The sequence below is a fragment of the Eleginops maclovinus genome, chromosome 23 (genome assembly GCF_036324505.1).
Source record: "Eleginops maclovinus isolate JMC-PN-2008 ecotype Puerto Natales chromosome 23, JC_Emac_rtc_rv5, whole genome shotgun sequence".
NCBI classification, from domain to species: domain Eukaryota; kingdom Metazoa; phylum Chordata; class Actinopteri; order Perciformes; family Eleginopidae; genus Eleginops; species Eleginops maclovinus.
Genome location: NC_086371.1, coordinates 17,228,329 through 17,254,301, shown reverse-complemented (window position 1 = coordinate 17,254,301; position 25,973 = coordinate 17,228,329). Strand labels below are relative to the sequence as shown.

At 43.5% G+C, this 25,973-nt stretch overlaps 1 protein-coding gene across 8 annotated transcripts; it reads left to right on the top strand.

Annotated features, from left to right (window-relative positions):
* The first annotated feature begins 1,306 nt into the window (after positions 1-1,306).
* Positions 1,307-25,763, top strand: ankhd1 (ankyrin repeat and KH domain containing 1). 8 transcript variants are annotated; one of them, XM_063875927.1, is made up of 39 exons: positions 1,307-1,743; positions 4,427-4,580; positions 9,260-9,383; positions 9,594-9,741; positions 10,336-10,483; positions 10,574-10,807; positions 10,923-11,017; positions 11,432-11,587; positions 12,615-12,696; positions 12,936-13,127; positions 13,246-13,355; positions 13,724-13,811; positions 14,191-14,318; positions 14,428-14,571; positions 14,699-14,801; positions 14,926-15,188; positions 15,404-15,691; positions 15,780-16,203; positions 16,316-16,455; positions 16,571-16,682; positions 16,781-16,926; positions 17,021-17,163; positions 17,628-17,841; positions 17,944-18,119; positions 18,418-18,580; positions 18,670-18,765; positions 18,874-18,990; positions 19,099-19,267; positions 19,618-19,814; positions 19,931-20,277; positions 20,509-20,661; positions 20,764-20,913; positions 21,626-23,189; positions 23,389-23,578; positions 23,713-23,838; positions 24,092-24,343; positions 24,536-24,720; positions 24,810-24,977; positions 25,124-25,763. In XM_063875927.1, the coding sequence occupies exons 1-39, from the start codon at positions 1,465-1,467 to the stop codon at positions 25,181-25,183; spliced, it is 8,028 nt and encodes a 2,675-aa protein (XP_063731997.1). In that variant the 5' UTR covers positions 1,307-1,464; the 3' UTR covers positions 25,184-25,763. The 8 variants fall into 8 exon arrangements, with proteins under 8 accessions (XP_063731997.1, XP_063731996.1, XP_063731995.1 ...); XM_063875926.1 differs by having other exon boundaries at positions 11,426-11,587; XM_063875925.1 differs by having other exon boundaries at positions 9,579-9,741; positions 11,426-11,587.
* The last annotated feature ends 210 nt before the right edge of the window (positions 25,764-25,973 follow it).

Below are 25,973 nucleotides of genomic sequence, written 5' to 3'. Positions count from 1 at the left end.
TTAAACAGATTTAACTTGTTGGACTAATGCAAGAGAAATTGCAGTTCAGTCAAAAACTTCAGAAGTGGCCTGAATTGGCAGTGGCACAACAACATAAAAATGGTCCCCTCCAAAAACTAACACATTTAAGTTAACAAAAAAATTATTTCAAATAATGTAATGTGACTTAATGTCATTAATTATACTTTTGAATAACTGGTACTTTATTTAAATGTTCATTATGTTTTGTGCTTTTTATAGCTACTCCTAAAACACATATTTTTAGAGGGAAATGTTGCATGTTTTACTCTTGTTAAATGTCATTAAGTCTTGAAACATAATGCATTAATGCATATCAAACTTAGCATGAGTATACATCTGTAATTGCCATTGCCTGAATCATTCACAACATTAAGACACTGCTAAATTCATATTTTTAGACAAAAATGAAAACAAAGAAGTGAAATACACCTGTTTTATTACTGCCATTCATCCTAAACTATACATAAATATGTTATAATAAAATAACATATACAAAGCAAAGGCTTTATAGAGACCAAACATTTAGGCCTACTAGGGTTTATGTAAATACGTTTACATCAACGAGTACTCACATAAACGTTTGCACCAAAGGGCCAGTGTATTTGGTGTCAGTGGGTTGGAAATTCAATTATGTTTTTTCCATATTACCAGAGTTACCTTAGATTGAACTAGGACGAATTATTCCATGGCATTGTGGTGTGATTATTTGTTGCCAAACATTAAATATGTACATATTTAAGATGTTTATTTTATCATGATCCGAGGTGACCATTGTTTTTTTCATGTTTTTATGCGAGTGGGTTTATGTTTCTTTAATATCATGTTCCCTTAAAATATCCTCTTTTCTTTCTTCCAAATTATGTTATATTTTTCACCTTCACATTAATGCTATATAAGTTAGAACATATGGAATTTGTGTGGTAGTGTCATACACTGATATTTATAATCAATAAAACTCATATAACATTTGTTATTTAAATGTATAAGAAGTTCCAATTCACTGTCAGAGTGGACCTTTTATAAACGTGCTTTCCCAATAAGAGTTTACATGAACTATAAAGCTAGCTACCAGTTAAGTTGGCCTACCATGTCATGTCTTGACGTTCGTTCTACAGCCTCGTGATATTGGTAAACCTAACATGACGTTGCGGTCTCATGTTTGACAAGCACATACTTCGACCAATTGAAAACAGAATTTATTCCTGCTCAACCAATAGGATTCCAAGGATTTCCCACAAAGGCGGTCGTTCTGAGAAACAGTGCGTATCGGGTTAGGTTGTTAGAAAGTTAATGGCTGGGGGAAAGAGATCCTCCTCAACCCTCGCTTCGGGAGAGTTTCTGGATTCCCTGAAGTAAAATCACGCAAATATCCTAAAAGAAAGAGCCTGGACGGACGTTTATGTCAACAACTAGCTCGTGAACACACGTATTGTGAACATAAGTATGCAGGATGCAGTAGCCGGGACGGCAATGCTGACGGACGGCTTCGAGGACGAGATTGACTCGGTGACTCCTCGCTCCCCAGTGGCAGGGATGGGGGTAGGAGCGACACCAGGAGGAGTCGGACTAGGGGGCATTGGGATTGGTGTAGGCGGAAAGAAAGTACGTTTGTACGGCGAACCAGGCGGGCCTGCAACAGAAAGACTGGATTTCAAACTGGCGGCCGCGGCCGTCCTCTCCTCGGGTCCAGGATCCGGCAGCGACGAAGACGAGGTTTCAGAGGTAGCTACGCTAAGCTAAGCTAGTTAGCTAAGCCTAACCAGAGAGCTAGGCAACATTCCTCTCCTAGCGCGGCTAGCTAGCGAGTTAGCTCGCAGTTGGCAACCACCCCCTCCCAGGCCGCTGAAATTACGTAAAATAAGCCAGCATTTTACCCGAACAACACCTCTTGTCAGTTCAGGTGCTTATGGAGTGTTTACTGTCGATAATGTTTGGTGAGGCACAAGCAGTTGTTCACGCTGAGCGGCTGAAATGTTTTATTTATGCAGCGCAGGCTGTGACCACGGCCTAGTTCGGGTGGAAGCGACGACGGCCTCGTTCGGTGCTGTCGTCTCGCAACACCCATCACAAGTTTGCAGCTCTACCAGCAGCTTTCCAGCCACAGAAAATGGAAGATGCCCGTAAACCCGCGGATCTAAACGAGCAGATAACTATCTGCCATTTCGTAGTTGTGGTGCAATTACGTCACTTTACCAAATCATGTAAATTAACTCCGATCGTCCGTCAGCTAACTTTTCGATGCGTATAGATTAAGCCTTTTCATCTCGAAACTCGTTGAAATTCTGACAGGAGGTGTTGACAAATAAACCAGTCAGGTATTTTCATCCTTACCCTCTTTTGGTCGGATAGTTTCCACCACTGTGTCAACTTGATTTGCGTTGTCACATTTGAGAGCAGCTAGAGTTTATGTTGAGGTGTCCAACTTTCCATGTGCTGGCAGTCACACACGGGGACAGGTGTGATGGCATCTCCTCCTCAGCGAAACATACTTTTAATATGTAATACATTTGCTCAGATGTATACACAATTGAAAGATTATACTTGTCACCAAAGGACACATTTGTCATGTCACGTTATTGTGACAATGTGACAACCTCCTATTTGGGGATTTTTGACAAACCTAATCAAGATTAATGTCTACCATTTTTACAGCATTTCTTGTCTAATCTGAGCTGACCTTTTGTTGTTTTGTCATCTCAATCATACTATTGTCAGGTAATGTTATTTACCATATCATATGACTGAGCAGACCCTGGAATGAAACTCAGGAACGACTGCTAGATACAAATGTACCAAATGTCTCAGTTGAATTACATTTTAATGGTAAAACTATTCTTTGTTATCTAAAAGACGATACAGTATTTACTGTCAGAAAGTCATCAAGGAGATATGGCTGTGGAAAGAATCGGCACTGCTGTGCAATGCATATTACTTGTTGATCTGTCTCTATTATAACTAATGTCTCTATTATAGCTAATAGGTGTGATGGCATCTCCTCCTCATGGCTGAAACACACTACAGCCATGACAGTAAACATGTCAGCTACCAATGTCAATATAGCCTGGTCATGTCTGTCTTAGCATCAGCTGTGTAGTGGTAAAATGAGATATGAAGTTGAGTCAATTGCATCTCAGGCAGTTTAATTGAATCAAGAAATGAAGATGTGCCCTCTCAGTCCTGTTTCTTAGCTCACACAGTCTACCTTTTTAAGTCTGAAAGGGAGCATTTGTTGTGGTGTTTTACTCCAGTAGAGAACTCACTGCTCTGGGCAGCAGCTAAAATCTGAGCCCCAGGATTAAGCAGATGCCATTCTAGGCCTTTCCAGCTCTGTGGATACAAACACTCTGGGAACTGTAGTTCATTAATAGTGGAGACTGATGTCCATTGTTGATTATAAAGGCCTTCATAGAACTACATCCCCCATGGTTTATTTTGCTCTGCCTTCCTATAGTATTGCTGAATTCCCCCAGATGACTGAATGCTGACTTTCCCAACATTTGCCCTATGGACCAGGCCTTAAAAACCTGCTGCAGCTTATGGATAGTCATAGACAGTGGGCTATTACTGTTTCGATTTGTTTTACAAAGTGTTGAATGATGTGAATGTCTGTAATTCATTCCAAATCGTGTTAATGATTTAAAAGGTTACGCATGTGCAAGGCTGAGATAGTTTTAATGTCTGTATTTTTCATGCTCAGTATACCTGGTTAACTTAACAGGATAAATTAGTGATTCATAGATTTCTCAAGATAATACAGTGTGTGGTACATTCTGTCAAAATCAGTATTAATCTAATGGTTGTAAATAGATGTTAATATACTTAAGTTCCAAGAGAAGGCCCATTAAACGGTACAGACCCTTTTTCCAAACAAAGTGTATTCTAAAACTGATTTTTACAGCATGGTTTTTATGGACACATAATCAAAATGTGTCCTGTGGCGCAACTAAGGACTTGGCGAAGTCCTTTCTCGCTTTAAAGCTGTAATATTCTATTTTTAGAACTTGTTTTAATTGGGATGTTGTTATTGTCAGATGAATCTGTAAGTTTTACTCTACAGTGACCTATGTGAGTAGCTGTTGTTTATACGCTAAAAAAATATGAATAGGGAATTGAATAATGAAATATTTTGTTGAGTCACTTGCTTTTTTTGAAGAATAAAATGTTTTTAGTAGATGATAGCCGACAGGGCCAAAGCTCAGGTGTGAGACTGCTGGGCTGTAGTTGGGCAGATGACTCTCAGCTGAATCTCTCTGTGTGCAGCCTTTTTGATTCCTGGCCTTTATATAGGGAGTGTGAATCCACTTCTATAAACAATGATGTAAATAATAATGAATGCAACATAAGAAAATAATGTTACACTTTCCCATATGTAATTCTCCTTCCCTCCTCTTTGTACGTCTTGCAGGTGGAGTCATTCATTTTGGACCAGGAGGACCTTGATAACCCCATCATGAAGACAGCTTCAGAGTTGCTTTTGTCAAGCGCCACAGATGGAGTAGATTTGAGGACGGTAGATCCAGAGACACAGGCTCGACTTGAAGCTCTACTGGAAGCTGCAGGTATGAATGCTTCAGCTCAACATCATTCCGCTTAACTTGAAACTTGTTAATTTGTAGTTGAGCAGTACCTCATTGGCCACACCTATTTTGCTCCAACCATTCGTAATTTGTGTTACACCTTTCTGCCCCGTCCCTTTCAATTCCCAACAATGGTTGGGGTCTTAATTCGTATAAAGCCTACAGCCGAATTGTCTTAAAAGGAACCTGCCTGTTCTTCTGGGGTCTTATCACAAAATAGTTGGAAAGTGATTTGGGTAAATTAGTTTGATTAGAACTTGTAATCTAGGTATGAGAAGCTCTGTGTAGATTTATCCATTAGCTGGGTGTCCTGGCCTTGTTTGGGCTTATGAACATTACCGGGCAGATTAACGCTGCAACGCGCTTGAGCCTGCACAGCATGCAGAGAGCCTGTGTTGAACGGCTAATGGCTAATCTCATTCTATTGCCCTTTCTCCCTGGCCAGGGGGAACAGAAGAGTTGGCAACTTATGCTATCTGTTTGCTTAAGATCTGTCACAGCTGGCATAATAATGATGACTAATAATAAACATAATTTAATAATGTTTTATTGTTTTTCTAGTTGATTTGTGAGCTCTCTTTATAGTGTTTTTGTATAGTATTAGCAACGACAGAGTATCTGTGTAGTGGCAGCAAGATTTGGACTGCCTCTCTTCATTCCATGTGAACAAAGTAGCCAAATACCAAGCCTGTCAAGACAATCAGCAGGGAAGATGCCAAGGGTCTGGTAATGTTTATGGGCTGTGTATTTGTATATAGATACTAATTTATTGCAAACATATTCTCCACCAATTAAAATCTGATATGAAATAGTTTGAGGTTAGGTTATCTAATTCAATACATTTAAGACTCCTAAAATAGGGGCAATATGTGCAAGGGCTAAAACATCAACATTGACGTGGCTGTAGCGACCTTCAAATAGCAGCTGAATTACAGCACAGCTTTTGTGTCATTTTTATTTACTTCCAGTCCATTTCAGTCATTTACAGAGGCAAAATACCATGTTGACATCATCCTGCCGCTTACGTACGGTTGCTGAATTTGAGCATTTTGTTTTTGTAGGGAAAAAAAGAGGCTGCCACAAAAGTTGGGTTTCAGTTGATATCGTTTATAAATCCTTAACAGGTCCTTATCTAAAAATAGTAGGTTTGCTATACATTCTTTATGTGTAGTGAATACGTAGTATTAAAAAGGTTTACACAGATTTATTTTTCTTTAACAAGTTAAGCTTTTTAGTTTAAACCAAGAACAAGTGAATGCTAGGTCCTTAATTTCTATAGATTTGGTGACAATGTAGACGTCATGTTTCTAGTCAGGTGTGCATCGTTGTTAAATAGGATTAAAAATAGAATAGAACACATCATGATAACCAACTTTCAGCCCATTCATCTTATTTTGCAAAATATGAGAGTAGTTTGTGAACACTAGTGTTTCTGTACAGTAATGTTGTGACGCCCATTTTCATAAATTGTTCAACGGATGCATGACGCACGTATACAGCATGGGAGAGACGTGAAATACATAGGTGCTGATCGCAGTATGTGGCAAAACACATTGGTTGTTAATTATAACAAAGGAAAAAAATACTGCCAAAAGAAACAACACAGTATTAATGCATTCAACGAGTTTAAAAACGTTATAAAGCCTTAAGGATACAAACAATGCACTTTAGAAAGTATCATTGAATATAAAAGGTTTACAGAGAATATAATACAGGAGCTAAAACCCTTATATTTTCTGGTTTTGGATCCCTTTTTGCGCTGGTTGGCGAATTACATCGTGTGTGGGTGTGGGGAAAAGGTAATCCGGATGACAAACTGAAATATAATACATTTAAACAAGGTATACACATAAGAATAAGAGTTATGTCGACTATTTAAACTCAATGTAAACCAGTTGTATGTTTTCCATAAGGAAGACTTAGTTATTACAACGGTTTAATCGCCCCAAAACAAATCAATGAAGTAAAGTAGATCAGTCAAAATAGTAAATCAACTTCAGAGAGGTAACTGAAGTTGGCAATCTGATAAATGTGCGTTGCGTACAACACTGGCTGGGGTTCCTTAACATCTATGTCTCTGAACTGTAGCTGAACTGTGGAGCCTATTGAAATAGCTGAAAAGCGTGGCAAATAAATGATCTGATTTACCAGCGCTACCATTGCTACATCTTACCCAGAATACATCAAGTCCCCCCGTCTCCTATGAAACCGTCCAATACTAGAAGCTAGCATTTAACCCTTTTACTTAAAGAAAAGTATTGGTGTGTAAAGTAAAAGCGTCTTAGAGAAGGCCATCATACTGAACATTGCTCAGATTTGTAAAGCTGTCAGATAAATGTATGACAGAAAGCTTTATGTCCTCCATTGAATGATCAGTTCAGTGGTATTGAGATGCCGTTTAATTGTTTCTCATTTGCGAAACAGTTAGGAAGTGAACTGGATGCAAAGTTATGCTTCTATATAGTAATGACAGCTAGCTGCTATAGAAGAACATGGCCAAACATTCTTAGATTGACCTAAGTTGTGTGGGTATTAACCTGAATATCAAACATTATTTGCGCTGCCGTTTGCATTAAAATGTCGTCGCTATAGTGCTGACAGATTTAAATGTTAACATCCTTTTACATTTTATAGGGATTAGCTTGACAATTATATCATCAAAAGTGAAATGCTATACAGTATTCCCTTTGGAGATATACATGTGTATGTTCTGAACAAAAGCGTTTGGAGTGGAGCATTATACACACCTCCCATAACTCGTAGCCCAACTAGATAGAACATCATGTTGTCGGTGTAAACATGTCCGAGTTTTAGGGGGAGTAGCACAGGAGCAAGTGGTTATGGGTAAACACTGTGCAGCTCTTTCATGCTGGATTTGGACTTGATTCTATGGATTCAGACACCTCTGTGCTCTGCGGTTAGAGGCAGCTCGCACACAGAAGTTAAGGACACTTTTTTTTTGGGCCATTAATCTGGAGCCAGCCTGGTGCTAGCATACTGTGAAAGATAAATGGCATTAATTCTCACAGTTTAAAACTGAAAAGGAGAAGAATTTAAATAAATTGTAACCAAAATAAATATGTATATACACGAGTGAAAAACTCCACAAACTAAAATGAATTCCACAGACTATACTGTTTTTGAAAAAAGATGCTAGTGATCTTTTCTCCCTTTCTAGTGAGACCTTTGCTACTCTATGAATCAGTTTAGAGATTGACAGGTTGATTCATTTATGTTAACATAACAGATGACAAGTGCTTTGTTTAGGAATTCTATGAGAGTTTAAGGAAACTTGCTTGAATATTTGCGTAGGCCGTTCTCAAACAAACATTGGCTGAACTTTTAATCAGACACTTGGATAGAAATGTTTCATTGCATAGTGTTGGTGGTATAACGGGTGTAGGCAGCTCAGTGGCCAGTAAGTTGTTTCAGTTGAAAGGCAACGCGTATAGAAATATCAAAGTCACAGTCTTGATCTGTGAAGGCTCAATGTCCATTTCTCTTGGCTCAAGCAGGAATGAGTTCAACCTAAACAAATAGAGGTACTCAAAAAAGGTTAGAATAATGACTCTCCTCAATTGGTCTCTTTGTTTTCATCCAAGGTATTTACAGTTTGTCGAACTGCGTATGCCCTGCTTGTTTTGGTTCAGGGAACTATTTGCAATTTCTGAGATAAACATAAAAAATTAATGATCAACTTCCTTGACCTCTTGCTTCCCTCGCCTTTGGGAATATTGCGAAATCCTAGTCTGACATCCGTGCTAAGTTTATCTCCAGTTGCAGGCCTATTGTCCAAAACAAAGGACCGTAAGGACTAGAGCTCACTGAGGCTGAGAAGTTCAAAGCCAACACTTTTTTTCTACTCTTGTCATTTTGCTTCCTCTTTTACACACGACTTTAAAACAGAGGCTGCTTAACAACAACATAACCACTTGAATGGTTTCATTAGTTGGTAATAGTCCATTTTATGTCTTCTGAAAGGGATCTTTCAATGTATGCCATTAGCGAAAGCAATTTCTGTTCTCCTGCTTGCTCTTCCTTTCGTTCTCCTCTTTGGCTTTTCTTCTTTTTCATGACAAGCGCATAAATAAACACATTTTTCTCTCCATATGGCATTTTGTTTTTCCACCAGCTGTGTGTTTCTCTCTTGACCACTGTCTCCAGTTTCTGTTTCTCACATTCACTGCCTCTTACCCATCTATAATTCACACAGGAGACTTTTTTTCTCTTCAACCATGTACAACCTATGTCTACTAGCTTATAGGACTAGCACGACCTCCCTCAATTTGCTCATTCTGTCACAGATCTGGTTATACCTGGACATTCCCATAATATTCCAGCTGATTTAGTTTTGAACAGTACTATTTCACCCAGTCATTGGCAATATTAAAGGACTCATGAATCATAGATGGTGTATTTAAAGTAGTGGAAAAAAGATTTGAAGCCATATTAACACAAATGCTTGTGTGTGTTTTCTGTGTGTGATCTTTTTCCTCTTTGTGTATGCTGCTACTAACCCTGGATTGGATTGGCTGGACTGGACTTGCTTCTTCATCTGGTCTGGCGTGGTTGTGCTCCCCTGTGGTTTGCCTTGCCCTATGCACCTCTGCCCTTTTGGTGTTCGGCAGGCATCGGTAAACTGTCCACTGCCGATGGTAAAGCTTTTGCAGACCCCGAAGTGCTACGGAGACTGACGTCATCTGTGAGTTGTGCGCTGGACGAAGCTGCAGCCGCCCTGACGCGCATGAGGGCTGAAAACACACTCAACGCCGGCCAAGCTGACAAGTATGTATCTCGCCCATACTGACACTGCCATACGTCAGTTCTTCTTGCACACATAAACACATTGTCATGCATTAATACATCTTTGCACTGTCTTTTTTATTCGAATTCTGAGTTCCACATACAGTATGTAAATGTGTGTGCGTAAATGTGAGGCGTATGTGTCTTCACCTGTCACAGTGGCAGTAATTGTAGCAGTCTGGTTATTTTCAGCCGTAGTTTAGCAGAGGCGTGCTCAGATGGGGATGTCAATGCGGTGCGCAAATTGCTCGATGAGGGACGGAGCGTAAACGAACACACAGAAGAAGGGGAGAGCCTGCTGTGCCTCGCCTGCTCGGCTGGCTACTATGAACTTGCACAGGTACGTATGATAAAGAGTGGGATATGAGTTAGCATAATAGTCATTTGCATTTTTCCTATGTGTAGTGCCTGCACACTGTACTGATATTCAATACCATTTCCTTTAAACCATGGGGGTAAATTGACACAACACTATATATAGTATATTCAATTTCACCATTTTATAAAATATGTTTTATAAGGCTATAACCTCGACTTCTTTTGGATAGCAGAATAACTTTAGAACATTAACAATTCATTAAACTTTCTAATTATACGAACAAACAAAAGCCTCTGAGGTTGTCACACATTCCAAATGGCAAATACATGGCAAGTATAAAACAAAACCAAATTACAATCTTCTTATAAAGATTTTAGTTAAATACATCTTATCTGCTTTACTGCAGCATAGCAACTCTGTCAGATATAAAAGAGAACAGAGCGTTCAGCTGGTGTAGATGGCTTCATACGCTTCAAATTCATAATTTATATGTATTACAAAATCTATATATTTGCCAACACTAAAGTAAACATCCTTCAAGGAAATTAGTTGAATTTGGCGGTGATATCTTCAATACTTTTCAATTAATATCATTGTTTCATCGTTCTTCTTTAGGTTTTGTTGGCCATGCATGCAAATGTGGAGGATCGGGGCATCAAGGGGGACGTAACGCCACTTATGGCTGCCGCCAGTGGAGGTTATGTGGACATCGTCAAACTGCTTCTGGTCCACGGGGCGGATGTAAACGCACAGTCCTCCACAGGTAAAACCCCCTCCTCTTTCTTCTACCTTTATCAATTCTTTCCTTTTAAATCTCCGACTTATGTGCTCAATAAACTCTGCGCTGTTCCAGGCAACACAGCTTTGACGTACGCATGTGCTGGTGGCTTCGTGGACGTGGTGAAGGTGCTGCTCAAAGAGGGTGCTAACATTGAGGACCACAACGAGAACGGACACACACCTCTAATGGAGGCGGCCAGTGCCGGCCATGTAGAAGTGGCCAGGGTACTCTTGGAGTATGGCGCCGGCATCAACACACACTCCAATGAGTTCAAGGAGAGCGCTCTCACACTCGCCTGCTACAAAGGTCAGAACTCAAATATAGTCTGTCCTGGTGATTTCCTTGTTTTGGTTTCCCACCATTTACATGCTCGGGACTAATACTTTGTGGTAAAAAAGTGAATTATGTTTGTCCTCTGCAGGTCACTTGGATATGGTGCGTTTTTTGTTGGAGGCTGGCGCAGATCAGGAACATAAAACAGATGAGATGCACACGGCATTAATGGAGGCGTGCATGGTGAGCATCTGACCCAAACCCTTAACTAAATATTTTCTCCAGCAGGGTCAGTTCACGTTACCACTTGTTTTATATTTCCTTGTTTGTTATTTTTAGCATTTAAAATAAATGTATGCAATGTACCATAGGGGAAAAACCAAAGATAAATATGTAAAGCACAGACACAAGTCTTAATGAAGGCTAGTTCACTTCAATAATTGGGAAAGGGATATTCCCTCTTTTTAAAAATAAATACATGAAACAAATGCTGTTGGGAAAGTCGTTTTTCTCATTCTTCTTTTAAAAGTGGCTTGTGAAGAATCTCAAGGTTCTGGGACTCGGTTAGCGCGACTTTATATTGGCTTACTGCAAAATGGTCCCATATATTTATTCAGGTGCTTATCTCTACATTCTCTGTGTGTCTCGCTGTCCCAGGACGGCCATGTGGAGGTGGCACGGCTGCTGTTGGACAGCGGTGCGCAGGTCAACATGCCAGCAGATTCCTTCGAGTCGCCCCTCACCCTCGCAGCCTGTGGAGGACATGTGGAGCTGGCAGCCCTGCTCATAGAGAGGGGAGCCAACTTGGAGGAGGTGTGTAAAGAGACGAGGCACCTAAACACCAGCCACGGTTTCCACGGCTCATGGAAAATTTGGGAATTTGAGGAAAACAAATCAACGCCTTAAAAGCATTTAAAAATAGACATAATGCTTGCATTTATATTTTGTGGCTGATCCGCCTGTGAGGTTCTGTAAAACCTGCTGGTCTCATAACAATTCTCAGTGTTGTAACAGAAATAATCCTTGATCTATGTCTCTAACTATGTTGGGTGGGGTCCTTGAGTTTGAGGGGGATTGGTTCTGGAAAGTTATGTGTGTCCTAAAATTGATGTTAACCCATTTAAACCGGGAAAGCGTTGCCACATTAAAACCGGGAAAGCTGATACGTCTGTTTCTGGTACAAGAGCTCTGTGGTATTTCTTTGCATTAATTATCGGCCTCTTAACCAATGAAATGCATCAGAATATACACGTGGCTTTGTTTGGATTGTTTCGAGCAATCATGGCAACTGTGGAGGAAATTCTGAAATTTAGTGAAGGTACTGATATTGACGATCTGCACAGCGCTGATGACATTATTGCTGACGACTTTGAGCCCGTCTAACCAATCGACCGAGATTTATTGTTAAGAAATCAATTATTTAGTAGGAGTTGACACAATTGCTGAATTTCCAGAAAAACTTCAGGTTTTAGGGGGTTCTTCTAAAATCGGCCATAGGTTTTACAGGCTTTTTTTCTAGGCGCTCTAGGCCTAAATGGGTTAAAGGAGGCGTCGAAGCCCTCAGCGACACAATTTAGGGAAGACCGTTATATACAGGATACAGTTCAACTGTCTTTATAGAGCTGGATTTATAAATATAAATGATGTAGCTGTAGAACAATTTACTGCACATACTGCAGTGGATATTGTACTGTGGACAATGCGATACATTGGACCGAACACTCTACTAGCTTTCTTCTCACTGAGGATACACAGAAGACGAGCTGCACCACGGTTACCTTGCAGTGACTCATACTCGTCTCCATTTTTCTTATCTTCGGATGCTTCTGTTTGTGTCCAGGTTAATGATGAAGGCTACACACCTCTGATGGAGGCGGCTAGAGAAGGCCATGAAGAGATGGTAGCACTGCTGCTGGCTCAAGGTAAGCAAGTGTCGCTTTTTCATCTGGGGAATGGAAAAGCAATTCCAAACCCGCCAGTGAATGGTACAATCCAGTCTCTTTTAATTTTTGTTGCAGAAATAAGACAATTGAGAATGTCATCTCTGAAAGTTTATTCATTTTACTTTAGTCTTTTCATTTTTTTAAAAGAGAGCATGCACTGTAACTCTTCATGACAACAAAGGTTGTTCATCACTAACTGTTCTTTATCTGTCGTTCAGGCGCTAACATCAATGCCCAGACAGAGGAGACGCAGGAGACGGCTTTGACTCTAGCATGCTGCGGAGGTTTCTTGGAAGTAGCCGACTTCCTGATCAAGGCGGGCGCAGACATCGAGTTGGGTTGCTCCACACCTCTAATGGAGGCTGCACAGGAAGGCCATCTGGAGTTGGTGAAATACCTACTGGCTGCAGGTGAGCTGGAGAAACGATAGCAGCGGATCTAGGAGAACAAAGAGTATGCCTTTTTAAAAAAAATGTGTTTGTTACACCGCTGTGCTTACAAGGCTATTCTCTTGGTTTTGTCATTCAGGGGCAAACGTTCATGCCACAACAGCAACGGGTGACACAGCCTTGACGTATGCGTGTGAGAACGGACACACTGACGTGGCAGATGTGCTGCTGCAGGCTGGAGCCAACTTGGTACGCCATCCTCCTAAATCCTCTTTGTTATGTAAAAACTGCATCACACCAGATTACACGAAGCGGTTAGTTACAGCAGTGCTTTTTGCTGGGACATTTTTATACCATGACACCATAAAAGACAAAGGTTACACTGGCACTTGTCTTCTCCAGGGGTTGATCAGAACATTTCCTGTAGTTTTTGGTTATGAAAAATAATTGTTTCTGGTTATTGATCACAAAGCTGACATCGCTTTTTTTGGCGTCACGGTGTGGATCAAATCCAAAGAGCACCAGTATTTTTTTTAAACATTTGTAAAGTAGCACATGTTTTTTTTAACTGGACTAAACCTAACTCTAACAAAAACTCCCTCACCTTTGTCTTCCAGGAACATGAGTCTGAAGGGGGGCGGACGCCCTTAATGAAAGCAGCGAGGGCAGGACATCTGTGCACAGTACAGTTCCTTATCAGCAAAGGTGGGTTTTTGAATTTCAATATGCACAAGGCTTTTCCTTTTTTATCCAATATAATTTCAGGATGACATCTTAAACTATGGTTTTATATATTTGTAAAAAATGACTAAGACGTTTGATTCAGGAAGGCTTTACATTTGTTGATTATGCACTTAACCTTTTGTAAATAAGATACATTTTTACTTATTTATTACTTTTTGGTTACAGTACTTTTATTTGTGTATTTTCAAACTGAACTTTAAAAAACTTTTTCCATAGCCATAAATACTAATGCACAAATACCTGAGCCCTTCTTCATTTGTTAAGGAGTTTGCTTTTGTGCATCCGACAATAAGACGGGTCGTCCACAATGAGTCAGGGTCCTTGCTTCTTCTCATACCAGGTGCTAACGTGAACCGAGCTACTGCCAATAATGACCACACTGTGGTGTCGCTGGCCTGCGCTGGAGGACACCTGGCTGTGGTGGAGCTGCTGCTGGCACATGGGGCGGATCCTACACACAGACTCAAAGTAATGCACACATTTTGGATTTAGATTTGAATATTTTGCAATATTTATGCATGTCCAGATGTGAAATGATAACACAATATGACACGCTTGTATCCTTTCTCTTTGCTAGGATGGTTCAACCATGTTGATAGAAGCTGCTAAAGGGGGCCACACCAATGTGGTCTCCTACCTGTTGGACTATCCCAACAACATCCTGTCTGTCCCAGCCCCCGACCTCTCCCAGCTCACTCCCCCCTCGCAAGATGCCTCTCAGGTAAAAACGGCAGCAAATCCCACTTTCCGTTCATGTTCTTCTGTGGAATATATCTGTTTTCAGTAAGAAGCAAGACGCATGTTGTTTTATTTTTTCTTTCAAGCTAACATGTTCTCTGTGTTCACAGGTTCCTCGTGTCCCATTCCAAGCTCTCGCCATGGTAGTGCCCCCTCAGGAGCCAGACCGAGCCCCATCAAACATCGCCACACCCCCACCCGTCTCCAGCAAAGGTAATTATTATTACTACAGGTCCTGTCACCCAGTGAGTGTACACACAAAATGGAGTTGCAGACTTAAGTTAGCCGCTTAGCAATCCAAATCTTCAACTTCTTGTTCTCTGTTGTCCAAATCCAGGCGTGTCCAAACAGAGACAAGCAGCCCTACAGCCCGGTGTCCCCAGCTCAGTCGGCCGGGGACCTGAAGCCGAGCCTCTGCCGCCCTTCCACTTATGCCAGCCTCTCGAGTGCATTGTGGAGGAGACGGAGGGAAAGCTGAATGAGCTGGGCCAGAGAATCAGCGCCATCGAGAAGGCCCAGCTTCAGTCGCTAGAGCTCATTCAGGGGGAGCCGCTCACCAAAGACAAGATTGAGGAGCTGAAAAAGAGCAGAGAGGAGCAGGTATAACCCGTCATCCGTTTAAGATGGTATTCCATTTTGAGTATTTTTTTCTTGCTCTATAAGTAAGATGGATGTTGCCTTTTTAACAATCAAATTCATACTCAAATGTTATTAGAACGGAAAGCTTGAATAGAATTGATGTTAGCTTTTTTACAAGCGAATATAGCAGCGTATCAGAGGTTAGTCAAACACGGATGTGGCTGTTCCCCACTTAGGTGCAGAAGAAGAAGAAAATCTTGAAGGAGCTGCAGAAGGTGGAGCGCCAGCTGCAGCTGAAAACACAGCAACAGTTCACCAAAGAGTACATGGAGGCGAAGGGTTTAAAGGAGGAGCAGGAGGCCGGACAAAGTCAGGGCCCAGGCCCAGGCCCCGGAAGTACATCGTCCCCTCCCGGACCGCTTCCCTGCGCAGCAGGGGCACAAGTTCACACCAGCTCTGACACGGACGAAGAAGCTAACAGAGATGGGGAGCAAGATGAGCAGCAAGGAGAAGAAGGGGAAGAGGTGAAACTTGTTTGTTGACTTGTATATCATTATGATGCAAGAGTCCTAAAGCTGTTTATTTACACTAGAGACTTCTATTCTTTTTCAGGAAGAGGAAGAAGATGACGAAGATGAGGGCTCAGAGGACGAAGCAGATGGAGAAGAGGACGATTACCCCAAACTTCCTCAGGTGGGCACAATCCTCTACAGGGATGGGCCACAGCCGCCACAGCAGCCTCCTCTGCCCCCTTCACCGCAGTCCCAGCCCCAGCCTCCGCCCTTGCCTCTGCCTCTTCAGACCGCCTTCGTCCCCATCCAGCCGCTGCCGGACTATAACCCTGCGGACTACCCAGGAAGCACCAGCCCAGAGCTGCAGAGGGTACTGGTGGGGCAGCAGATGCTGGGCCAACAGCAACAGGGTCAACAGTTGGCGGGGTTAGGCCCAGGAATGATACCTCAGCAGGCCCCCGATGGGCTCATGGTCGCCACACCTGCACAGACGCTCACAGACACGCTGGATGACATCATGGCGGGTAAGTGCATTTCTGTTAGCAGGTGACTTGAGATTGTTGTTGACCCTCAAAGTGTCTGCCAAATCCCTCATCTGTACGTCACTATAACTTTGACCTCTTTTCTTGGTTGCAGCTGTGAGCAGTCGTGTGCCCATGCTGAACACTACAACCTCACCCACGCCCCTGTCCCAGCCACCCACACAGATGCCCGCAAACATCGCCTCGCCCCCGTCAGTCCTGCCCCTCTACCCCTCTGTCGACATCGATGCACATGTAAGACACAATGTCAGATTTGACACGACAAAGCCCTTGGTGGTGACATTGCAAGTGAGAACATGTATGCACAAACGGTCCTCTACCCTACTAAGAGATTTAAATTTCCCCGCAGACGGAGAGCAACCATGACACAGCGCTGACGCTGGCGTGTGCAGGAGGACACGAGGAACTAGTTTCTGTCCTCATTGCACGGGGAGCCAACATTGAGCACCGGGACAAAAAAGGTATGAAAGCCTCATAAGGAAACATACGGGGCTATGAGGAGGAATTTCATTCATGCATTAAGAAAATGACAATTCCTCATATTGTTTGTTCTCGACAGGGTTTACTCCTCTGATCCTGGCTGCCACTGCTGGTCACGTAGGAGTAGTAGAGGTGCTCCTTGACAAAGGGGGTGACATTGAGGCTCAGTCAGAGAGAACCAAAGACACGCCCCTTTCCCTCGCCTGCTCTGGGGGACGCCAGGAGGTAAACGCATTGTCTTTCAGTAACATTTTACAATAGAGAAGTCTCCTGTTCATCTTCTGGCTCTAACTATATAACTGTCATTGGTGTCGGTCAGGTGGTGGAGTTGCTGCTGCTGCGGGGAGCTAATAAGGAACACCGCAATGTTTCCGACTACACGCCTCTGAGCCTGGCAGCTTCTGGGGGTTACGTCAACATCATCAAGATACTCCTCAATGCTGGAGCTGAGATAAACTCCAGGTGAGTGACAGGAACCATGGCAGATTGATATGAGCAAAACATGCTCACCCAAATTAGATTTGTTATCAGTACAGACTCTTTAATATTTAATGTAAAGGTGACAACACAAGTTCCTGAAAGTGAATGTGGGAGCACTTTCTGCTGAACTAAAACAACTTCTCTGTAAAATGTGCCTTTTGGTTTCAGCCACACCTAGAAGTAATACCATAGTGATTAACCAAGTGATACATCAGGAGTGTGGAAACAGTAAGGCACTAAATTAAAAACTAAGGGTTTATACTGTAGCAGCTGCTGCTTTGATCAAATGCTGCAAAAACTCCAGGTGCTGAACTACAGTAGAAACAATAATGTATACTGAAACTTGGACACGAGAGTAGAACCTATTTTATGCTTAGCACATTAAAAGGTAGATTTATTGTAGTAGTTTGTCTGTTAATCTTTTTGTTTTTTCACTTTCTCACCAGGACTGGCAGTAAGTTGGGAATCTCTCCTCTGATGCTGGCGGCCATGAACGGTCATGTACCCGCGGTGAAGCTGTTGCTAGATATGGGCTCGGACATCAACGCCCAGATCGAGACCAACAGAAATACGGCTCTGACCCTCGCCTGCTTCCAGGGGCGGGCGGAGGTCGTCAGTCTGCTGCTCGATCGCAAGGCCAACGTAGAGCATCGCGCTAAGGTATAAGCAGTCCGGATCGACCATGTTTGTAAATATCCCACACCTGCCGAACACATGATTCAGGTGGCCATCTTGCTTAGTAACATTTCACTTCCCCTGCAGACCGGTCTCACTCCTCTGATGGAGGCAGCCTCAGGAGGTTATGCAGAAGTGGGTCGAGTGCTTCTGGACAAAGGCGCCGACGTCAACGCCCCCCCTGTCCCCTCATCCCGAGACACTGCCCTCACTATTGCTGCTGACAAGGGCCACTACAAGTTTTGTGAGCTGCTTATCAACAGGTGAGTGTTTCTTTACAGGACCGCTTTATTTTTGTTCTTTTATCAATATAATTGTCAGTCTCTTTTAAGTCAATTAGATGGGAACACTGGGAAATGGTTTCATTTTCCTATAGATGGAGTCTTTATTACATCATGTTTTACACAGTGAATGCTGATGTGACGAAGGCTAACTTACTTTGAAGATTTAACAGCTTTCACATTAAGATTTTTCAGCATGTTGCCATCTGCCTAATCATACCCAGACCTTTAAGCTGCAGTGTCTTTCATGTGACTCCAACGTCTCTTCCTGTCTTTGTAGGGGAGCCCATATCGATGTAAGAAACAAGAAAGGGAACACCCCCCTCTGGCTGGCGGCAAATGGTGGTCATTTTGATGTGGTTCAGCTATTGGTGCATGCCAGTGCTGATGTGGATGCAGCCGACAACCGCAAGATTACTCCACTCATGGCGGCTTTTCGCAAGGTGCAGACTGTTCCCAAACCCTGATTGTTGGTGTATCACACTTACCTGTCGCAAGCTATGGTTATTAATCATTTTACTTCTCATTTCAGGGTCACGTGAAGGTGGTGCAGTATCTTGTAAAGGAAGTCAATCAATTCCCATCAGATATTGAGTGCATGAGATACATCGCCACCATCGCTGACAAGGTAGGTTGATTTTAATTTTGAAGTCATTAGTCTCTTCTATAGAATTGATAGATCGGACGAAGGTGTTAGCAGAGTTTTAACTCCAGCGTTGGTTTTCTGTTGCTGTAGGAGCTGTTGAAGAAATGCCACCAGTGCATGGAGACCATCGTTAAAGCCAAAGACCAGCAGGCAGCCGAGGCCAACAAGAATGCCAGCATCCTCCTCAAGGAGCTAGACTTGGAGAAGGTAATGTCAGACGTCATGGCTGTGCTTCGGCTGTTTCAAGCATTCTGAATACACTGCAAAGAGTGGATGAACATGACTTTTATAAAAACTCTGTTTTGTTTGTGACAGTCCCGAGAGGAAAGCAAGAAGCAGGCACTGGCTGCTAAACGTGAGAAGCGTAAGGAGAAACGCAAGAAAAAGAAGGAGGAGCAGAAGAGGAAGCTGGAGGAAGAGGAGGGACAGAAAACTAAGGAAGACTTCTCTGAGATGCTGGAGCTAAAGGAAGATTCAGCTGATGGTAACTTTTTAGGACTTTTGCTAAAACAGGGTTTTCAGCAGATGCTTAAAGTATTGAAGGCAGTAACTTAATTATTTTAAATCTAAAAATAAGATCTTAATTGGTATTATTATTATGTCTGACATTTTTCTTTTGGGGGAGGGGGAGCAAATTTAATCAGAACTGCCTAATTAACCAACATTTTGTGGTATGGCTGAAACGGGTGCCAGACGAAGTCACAGTGTATTTACAATGAAAATGACACTTTATGCAACCTTAATCCCCCAGAATGGCTTTTTCTGTTTTCTCATATTTTATTATAATATATATTTTTTAATAACTGTGCCTGTTTGAAATGTACCCCCCCGCAGAAGAAGAAGTTCCTATTGAGCCCCCGAGTGCAACCACCACCACCACCATTGGAATATCCGCCACCTCCACCACTTTCTCTACAGCTTTTGGTAAGAAGCGAGCAAGTGTGGCCACCACCCCGAGCACCAATCGCAAGAACAAAAAGAACAAGACCAAGGACTCGCCGAATGAACCAATCATATTACAGGATCCGCAGGTGAGCACCACCGCGTCTGTCAACGTTGTCTTTGTTGATTTGTGATGTGCAAAATGTTGCTTTTATCTATAAAGAAACACAACTTGATATCGTCTGTGTTTGTTTTCTCCCTCTAGGTTGCACTAGCACAGCACAAGGCAGACAAGAACAAGATCCACGGCGAGCCTCGGGGCGGGGGCGGAGTGACGGGCGGCAACAGCGATTCAGACCCATTGGATAGCACCGACTGTGCCAGTGAGAGCAGCAGCAGTGGGGGCAAAAGTCAGGAGCTAAACTACCTCCCTGATCTCACCTCCTCTGCCTCCTCCTCTTCCTCTTCCTCCTCCTCCTCCTCATCAGTCCCCTCCTCAGGAGCAGCCCAGAGCCTCCTGCGCGGCCTAGAGAAGAGACACTGTCCTCAGCCGCAGACTGACGTCAAGGTGGAAAACAAGGTCACCGTCTCCATCTCAAAACCAACACAAAAGTGAGTCCCTGATGAAGCAGAGCGTTTCATCCTCTCATGTGCTGCTTGTGTGTCTGTGTGTAGCTGTTCATCTAGGAGAACGTGCTGAATTTTCAAAATGCTATATTTATCTGAGAAACAATTTTGGTTAAATTGCAAATATTCTGAGAACAACCTTTATCTGATTTCAAAACCAACACGACAAATAACTGTTTGTATCTTCGTTTTGTTTTTTTGCCCATGTTGTCACAGAGCTCTGGACACGAGCGACTCCACCTCACACTCCTTACCCTCTCCATTCAAGACCATGGCTCTACCCATCACCTCACCCAACAGTAAACTCAGCCTCACAAGCCCCAAGAGAGGCCAGAAGAGAGAAGAAGGTTGGAAGGAAGTAGTCAGGAGGTCAGTGTTTTGCTTAATTCTGCGTTGAAATGGTCATCAGTAGTGTTCACATCTGCCTTTTATAGACTCCCAAATAATGACATGTCCCTGCTTATTTTACAGATCAAAGAAGCTCTCTGTGCCAGCCTCTGTTGTGTCTCGGATTATGGGTCGAGGAGGCTGCAACATCACAGCCATCCAGGACGTGACAGGAGCTCACATCGACGTAGACAAACAGAAGGACAAGAACGGGGAGAGGATGATCACCATTAGGTAAATATGTGGCCCTCTGGTGGACTCTGAGCAGCACTGCAGCTGGAGTATAACCGTTTCATAATCTAAGCTCCTTCTGCATGATGTCATTCATTCAAACTGGGCTAGTCTTTAAGTGAACTGAGGTTCAAAATGTAGGGACACTGAATTTGCAGAATAGAAATCAAAGGTTTTTATTCTCTTTTTGTTGTTGTTCTTGCATCAATGTCAAAATCGTCACTGTCAGTACTATAGACACTAGATTATTTTAGCACTGCAGGATGGGGAGAAAAAACAAGAATAGCAGAACAAACATAAAACTCAGCCCTCTTTGGCACATTTCAAACCGGTAGATGTGGTTCCTGCATCTTGGTCCTCCATTGTTATGGTGAAAACAGTGAACCTGCACTATTGCTATTTCATGGCTCAAACATTTCCCATGCGCTGGGAAACTAGTTTTCAGATAAGAAGGCTGATTGTGATACAGCGATTGTAGACCAAGGACTTTCCAGACCAGCAGTGACTTTAATAGCTTCTTTGGAGAAATGTTTTCGTTGGTTAGTCAAATACAATAATCTGCAGGCCTTCCTACCATACCTGAACTTCAATGCCTTTTTGGTTGTGCTCTGGACTTTCACAAAACTTTATCAGACTGAATTATGTCCTCATTTTGATGTTATACTTTGTAATATTAGAAGTCATTCTGAAAAAAACTGGTGTTTCGGTTTTTCAGAGGAGGGACGGAATCTACAAGGTATGCAGTCCAGCTGATCAATGCTCTAATCCAGGATCCAGCTAAAGAGCTTGAAGATCTGATCCCGCGGAATCACATCAGAACCCCAGGCTCCAAAACGACATCGGCTTCCTTCCCCAGTACCACAGGGGCCATCAGTGGCTCCACCACTGGGCCCAAGTCCCTGAGCTCGTTGGTCACCTCCCCAGGCGTCTCGTTCCAGCCCTCTTCATCCTCATCTTCACCCTCCTCTCAGGCCGGGGGAAAGATTGGGAAGGGGCTCTCGTCAAATGTCAGACAGCCCTTCCCTGTGTCTCTGCCCTTGGCTTACGCTCACCCTCAGCTGGCCCTTCTGGCTGCGCAGACCATGCACCAGATCAGACACCCTCGTCTACCCATGGCCCAGTTTGGAGGCACCTTCTCTCCCGCCGCCAGTACCTGGGGACCCTTCCCCGTGCGTCCCGTGAGCCCCGGCAGTGCTAACAGCTCCCCCAAGCACAATGGAGGAACCAACAGCACTGGAAGCCAGGCCAGAGCCAACTCGACCCACAGTGAGCACAGCAGCGCAGCCAGCTCCGGAGTCTTTGTCGTGACCAGCAACACCTCGACCAACAGTGCTCCCAACGCAGCTGCATCCTCGCCTCATACCCCAAATCCTACTCCATACAATCCGCAGCCGAGCGTACCCACTCCTTCTTCCGTCAGAAAAAAGCTCTTCGCCCCTGACCCCAAGACGGCTGGTGTCCCCACTGTGTCTGTTCCCGCCTCTTCTACTAGTGGCAGCAATGCAGCACGAGGCACAAGTTCTCCCGCACATCACAGTTCCACTACACATAACGCGAACGCCCCTCAGCATCCAGTCGGACCTATGTCACAGAACCCCATCCAGTCAAATAAATCAGAGTCCGGTGCCACTCCTGGAAAAGACAAGCCCTCTCTATCAGCAGAGAACCAGGCTGTTTCTGTCAGCGAGAGCATCAACTCTGTGGGTTTTTCTGCCCCCTCTATGGCTTTTCCACCCAAGCTGGAGCCTCGACAGCAGTTACCTCCTCCTCCCTCCTCTGTACCATCATCAGAGGCCCCACCACCGCTCCTTAACCCGCAGCCCGGCTCCCACCACGCCTCAGCACAGCCCTCTGTCCTCTCACACAATGTTGCACACCCCAACAACACGGTACCCCACTTCTCAGCCCCTGCGCCAAGAGTCTCCCATCGTATGCAGCCACCAGGGCCTTACTACTCCCTTACTGAGCAACAGCAGCAGCAGCAACAGACGCAACAGCAGCAACAACAGCAATCGGTGTTCGTGCCCTTCAATGCTCAGCAAGAACCCCCGAAACAGACCCAAAACCAGACGTCCCAGCAGACAAATTTGCCTCAACAAGCGCAAAACCAGGCTCAAGCCCAGTCTCAAGCCTCCCTTCAGGTCTCTGCTAACATGGGCATGATGAACGGTTCCCAGATGCAGCATGTGGCCAATGCAGGCAAGCCTCAGCAGTTACCCCCTAACTTCGGTCCTGCAGGTCTCTTCAACTTCAGCAGCATCTTTGATAACAACAACCAGGTGAGATGAAGTGACATTATAGTATATCAATAAGACAACTTGTTTTTCTTTTGGCTGCTCTTATGTAGTGTCTTTATATTACATGGATCAAGTTTAAATACCAAATGTTGTCATCCGAGTTTTGCTGTATTGCTTCTATAAGATCGTTATCAACAAAAACAACTACTAAAACTTTGTTATAAATTTGCTGGACTTGCAGGTTGGAAACAATCAGGTGTGGGGTGCATGCCATCTGCCAGCTCGATCACCTCCAGAGCAGTCGTACTCGGCCCCACCCGCCTACATGAACATGGGTCCGATGGAGAATATGATGCCCCCACCTCCTCCAGACAGCTCTAAAGCCCCTGGCTACCGCTCTGCTTCACAGAGGATGGTCAACAGCCCCATCGGTATGATTATTTTCTTGATAGTTAATCGTTGAGTTGATGGTTATTTAACTGGGTTAAAGACAATAATTATATGTTTGAGCTAAAAAAGAAAACATCCTAATAATGAGCTGTCTCTTTAATGTCTGCTCCCACAGCGTTGACCAGCTATACCACCGGTATGTCTGGAAGCCCTGTGTATCTGCACGGTCATACAGGAGTTGGCGGACCCTCATTCAGCAGACAGCACTTTTCTCCCCACCCATGGAGTGCATCCACATCAGGTACTACACTCTCAATGTTCTTGGTTTTGTGTTGTCTTTGTCTCTATAACCCTTCAGCCTTTTATTATACATTTAGACTTTTAAAAATGGCTTTATATTGGCTTGTTCCTTCTGTAACTTTTTTAAAAAACCCATGAATGGAAATTTTACAGTTTGTTTTTTTTTCTTCCTTGTTTGTATTTGAAGAAATGCTTTGAAATGTGCATATCTGAACTGCTCCTAACTATTTCTCCCTGTATTGTCTCCCCACAAGGTGAATCTCCTGTCGCGCCTCCATCTACGGTGTCGTCATCTGCCCTCTCCACCTCTGCTGTGCCCCCTCCCCCCCAGCCTAAGCAAGGCAACTCCTCCCAGCAGGACCGGAAAGTTCCCCCACCCATCGGCACGGAGCGGCTGGCCAGGATCAGGCAGACGGGTTCTGTTAACCCCCCTTTGCTTACCACCAGCTACACGGCATCCGTTGGACAGGGAGGCATCTGGTCATTCGGGGTCGGCAGTGCTTCGGGTAAAAACAAATTGCATAATGTTAGGAGAAGGCAGACATGTGGCTAATATCAGCCACACCCAGACAATCTAGTTCAAAACCAGTCATTTTCTTCAATGCATTTTTGATTCTGTTCCACCACTCGCCTCTCAGTTACTGTGCAATAGTAACTTAGAATCATTCATAATGTCAACCCTGTGTGTCTTTGTACAGAGGCTATGTCTGGTTGGTCCCAGCCCCTGATGAGCAGCCACATGATGCACCCTCAGCTGCAGCCAGAGCAGTCAGCCTTCTCTCAGCACCAGCCCATGGAGCAGGACGACACCGGCATTGCAAACCCTGCAAACAACTACCACCAGGCTCAGCATTTGCCCAACAGCTACATGGACTTCCCAAAGGTAGGATTTAGCAATAGATCTATAGACAATTTAACTCCTCTTCCTCCTATGTACACAGGATAACCAATGACATGTTATTGTGTGTTCAGGGGATGCCTATGTCAATGTATGGAGGAACCATGCTGCCCCCTCATCCTCCCATGGCAGAGGGACCAGGGGGACCGATGTACAATGGTTTGCACGCTGGCGACCCCGCATGGAGCCCCATCATCAAAGTGGTCCCAAACAATGCGGATAACTCTGACCCACAGCAGCAGGTAAAGTCCTCTTTTATTATACCCATGCTGACTAATTGTATTCTTAGTTAGACTTTCAAACCTGTATTTCTGCTTTCAGCCATGAGTAGACTATTTGACTGAAGTCTTTCTAACATATACCCTGTGTTTGTCCTCTCTCCTCTCAGGTGTGGCCTGGTACCTGGGCACCTCATGTGGGCAATGTGCACCTGAACCACGTCAACTAGAGCGTCCAGAGGCAATCAAACGCACACAGCATGACCCACAGCGCTAACCTGAAATACCAACTGACGAATATGACCGAATAAGACGAATGGAAAAAAAGAAAAACGTACAACTTGTTAACTTTAGTAGAGACCTGACAGTGCAGAGCAGAGGTTGAAGAATTGGAAGTTCTCATGACGCCATTCTTTAATGTGCCTATGTCAAACAAATAAAGAGGAAAATGGGCGAAAAATTGTTATCAGTGTCCTGATGATGCAAACAACATGCGCGATCACCTGTTTAACAGGATCCATTCTCTGCGTAGTTTAGCGATTTTGACTTAAACCCACATACACCGTTCTTGGGCTGCAGGGGGCTCAACATGAAGTAGCTATTTAAACTTGGCCCAGAACTAGATGATGATTACCTAAAGAGAAAGAGAAATCAGAACCTTTTTAGAGTGGTAAATACATGTATAATTGTTTACATACTAAAAAGGGTTAAAATGAGAGTAAATTTCATGTCGTATAGTGGCTCTACTTTATGTAGCCTGTATTAATGTGAAATATTTACCTTAATATTCAATAAAAAGATTGAAAAGTATTTGTGTTCTTTCTTATGAAACATACTTTTCTTTACTGCTACATCTCAACTATTATGTCTTGTTCTCACATCAGACCTCTTCACAGCTGGAGTCCTTGTGCAGTCTTGAAACCTGCATTTATGATTGAAAATGTGCCTAAATGAACTATTTTATTATTTATATTAACATATTACTAATTTACTAATATAGATGTTTAGTTGAGGGCTTGA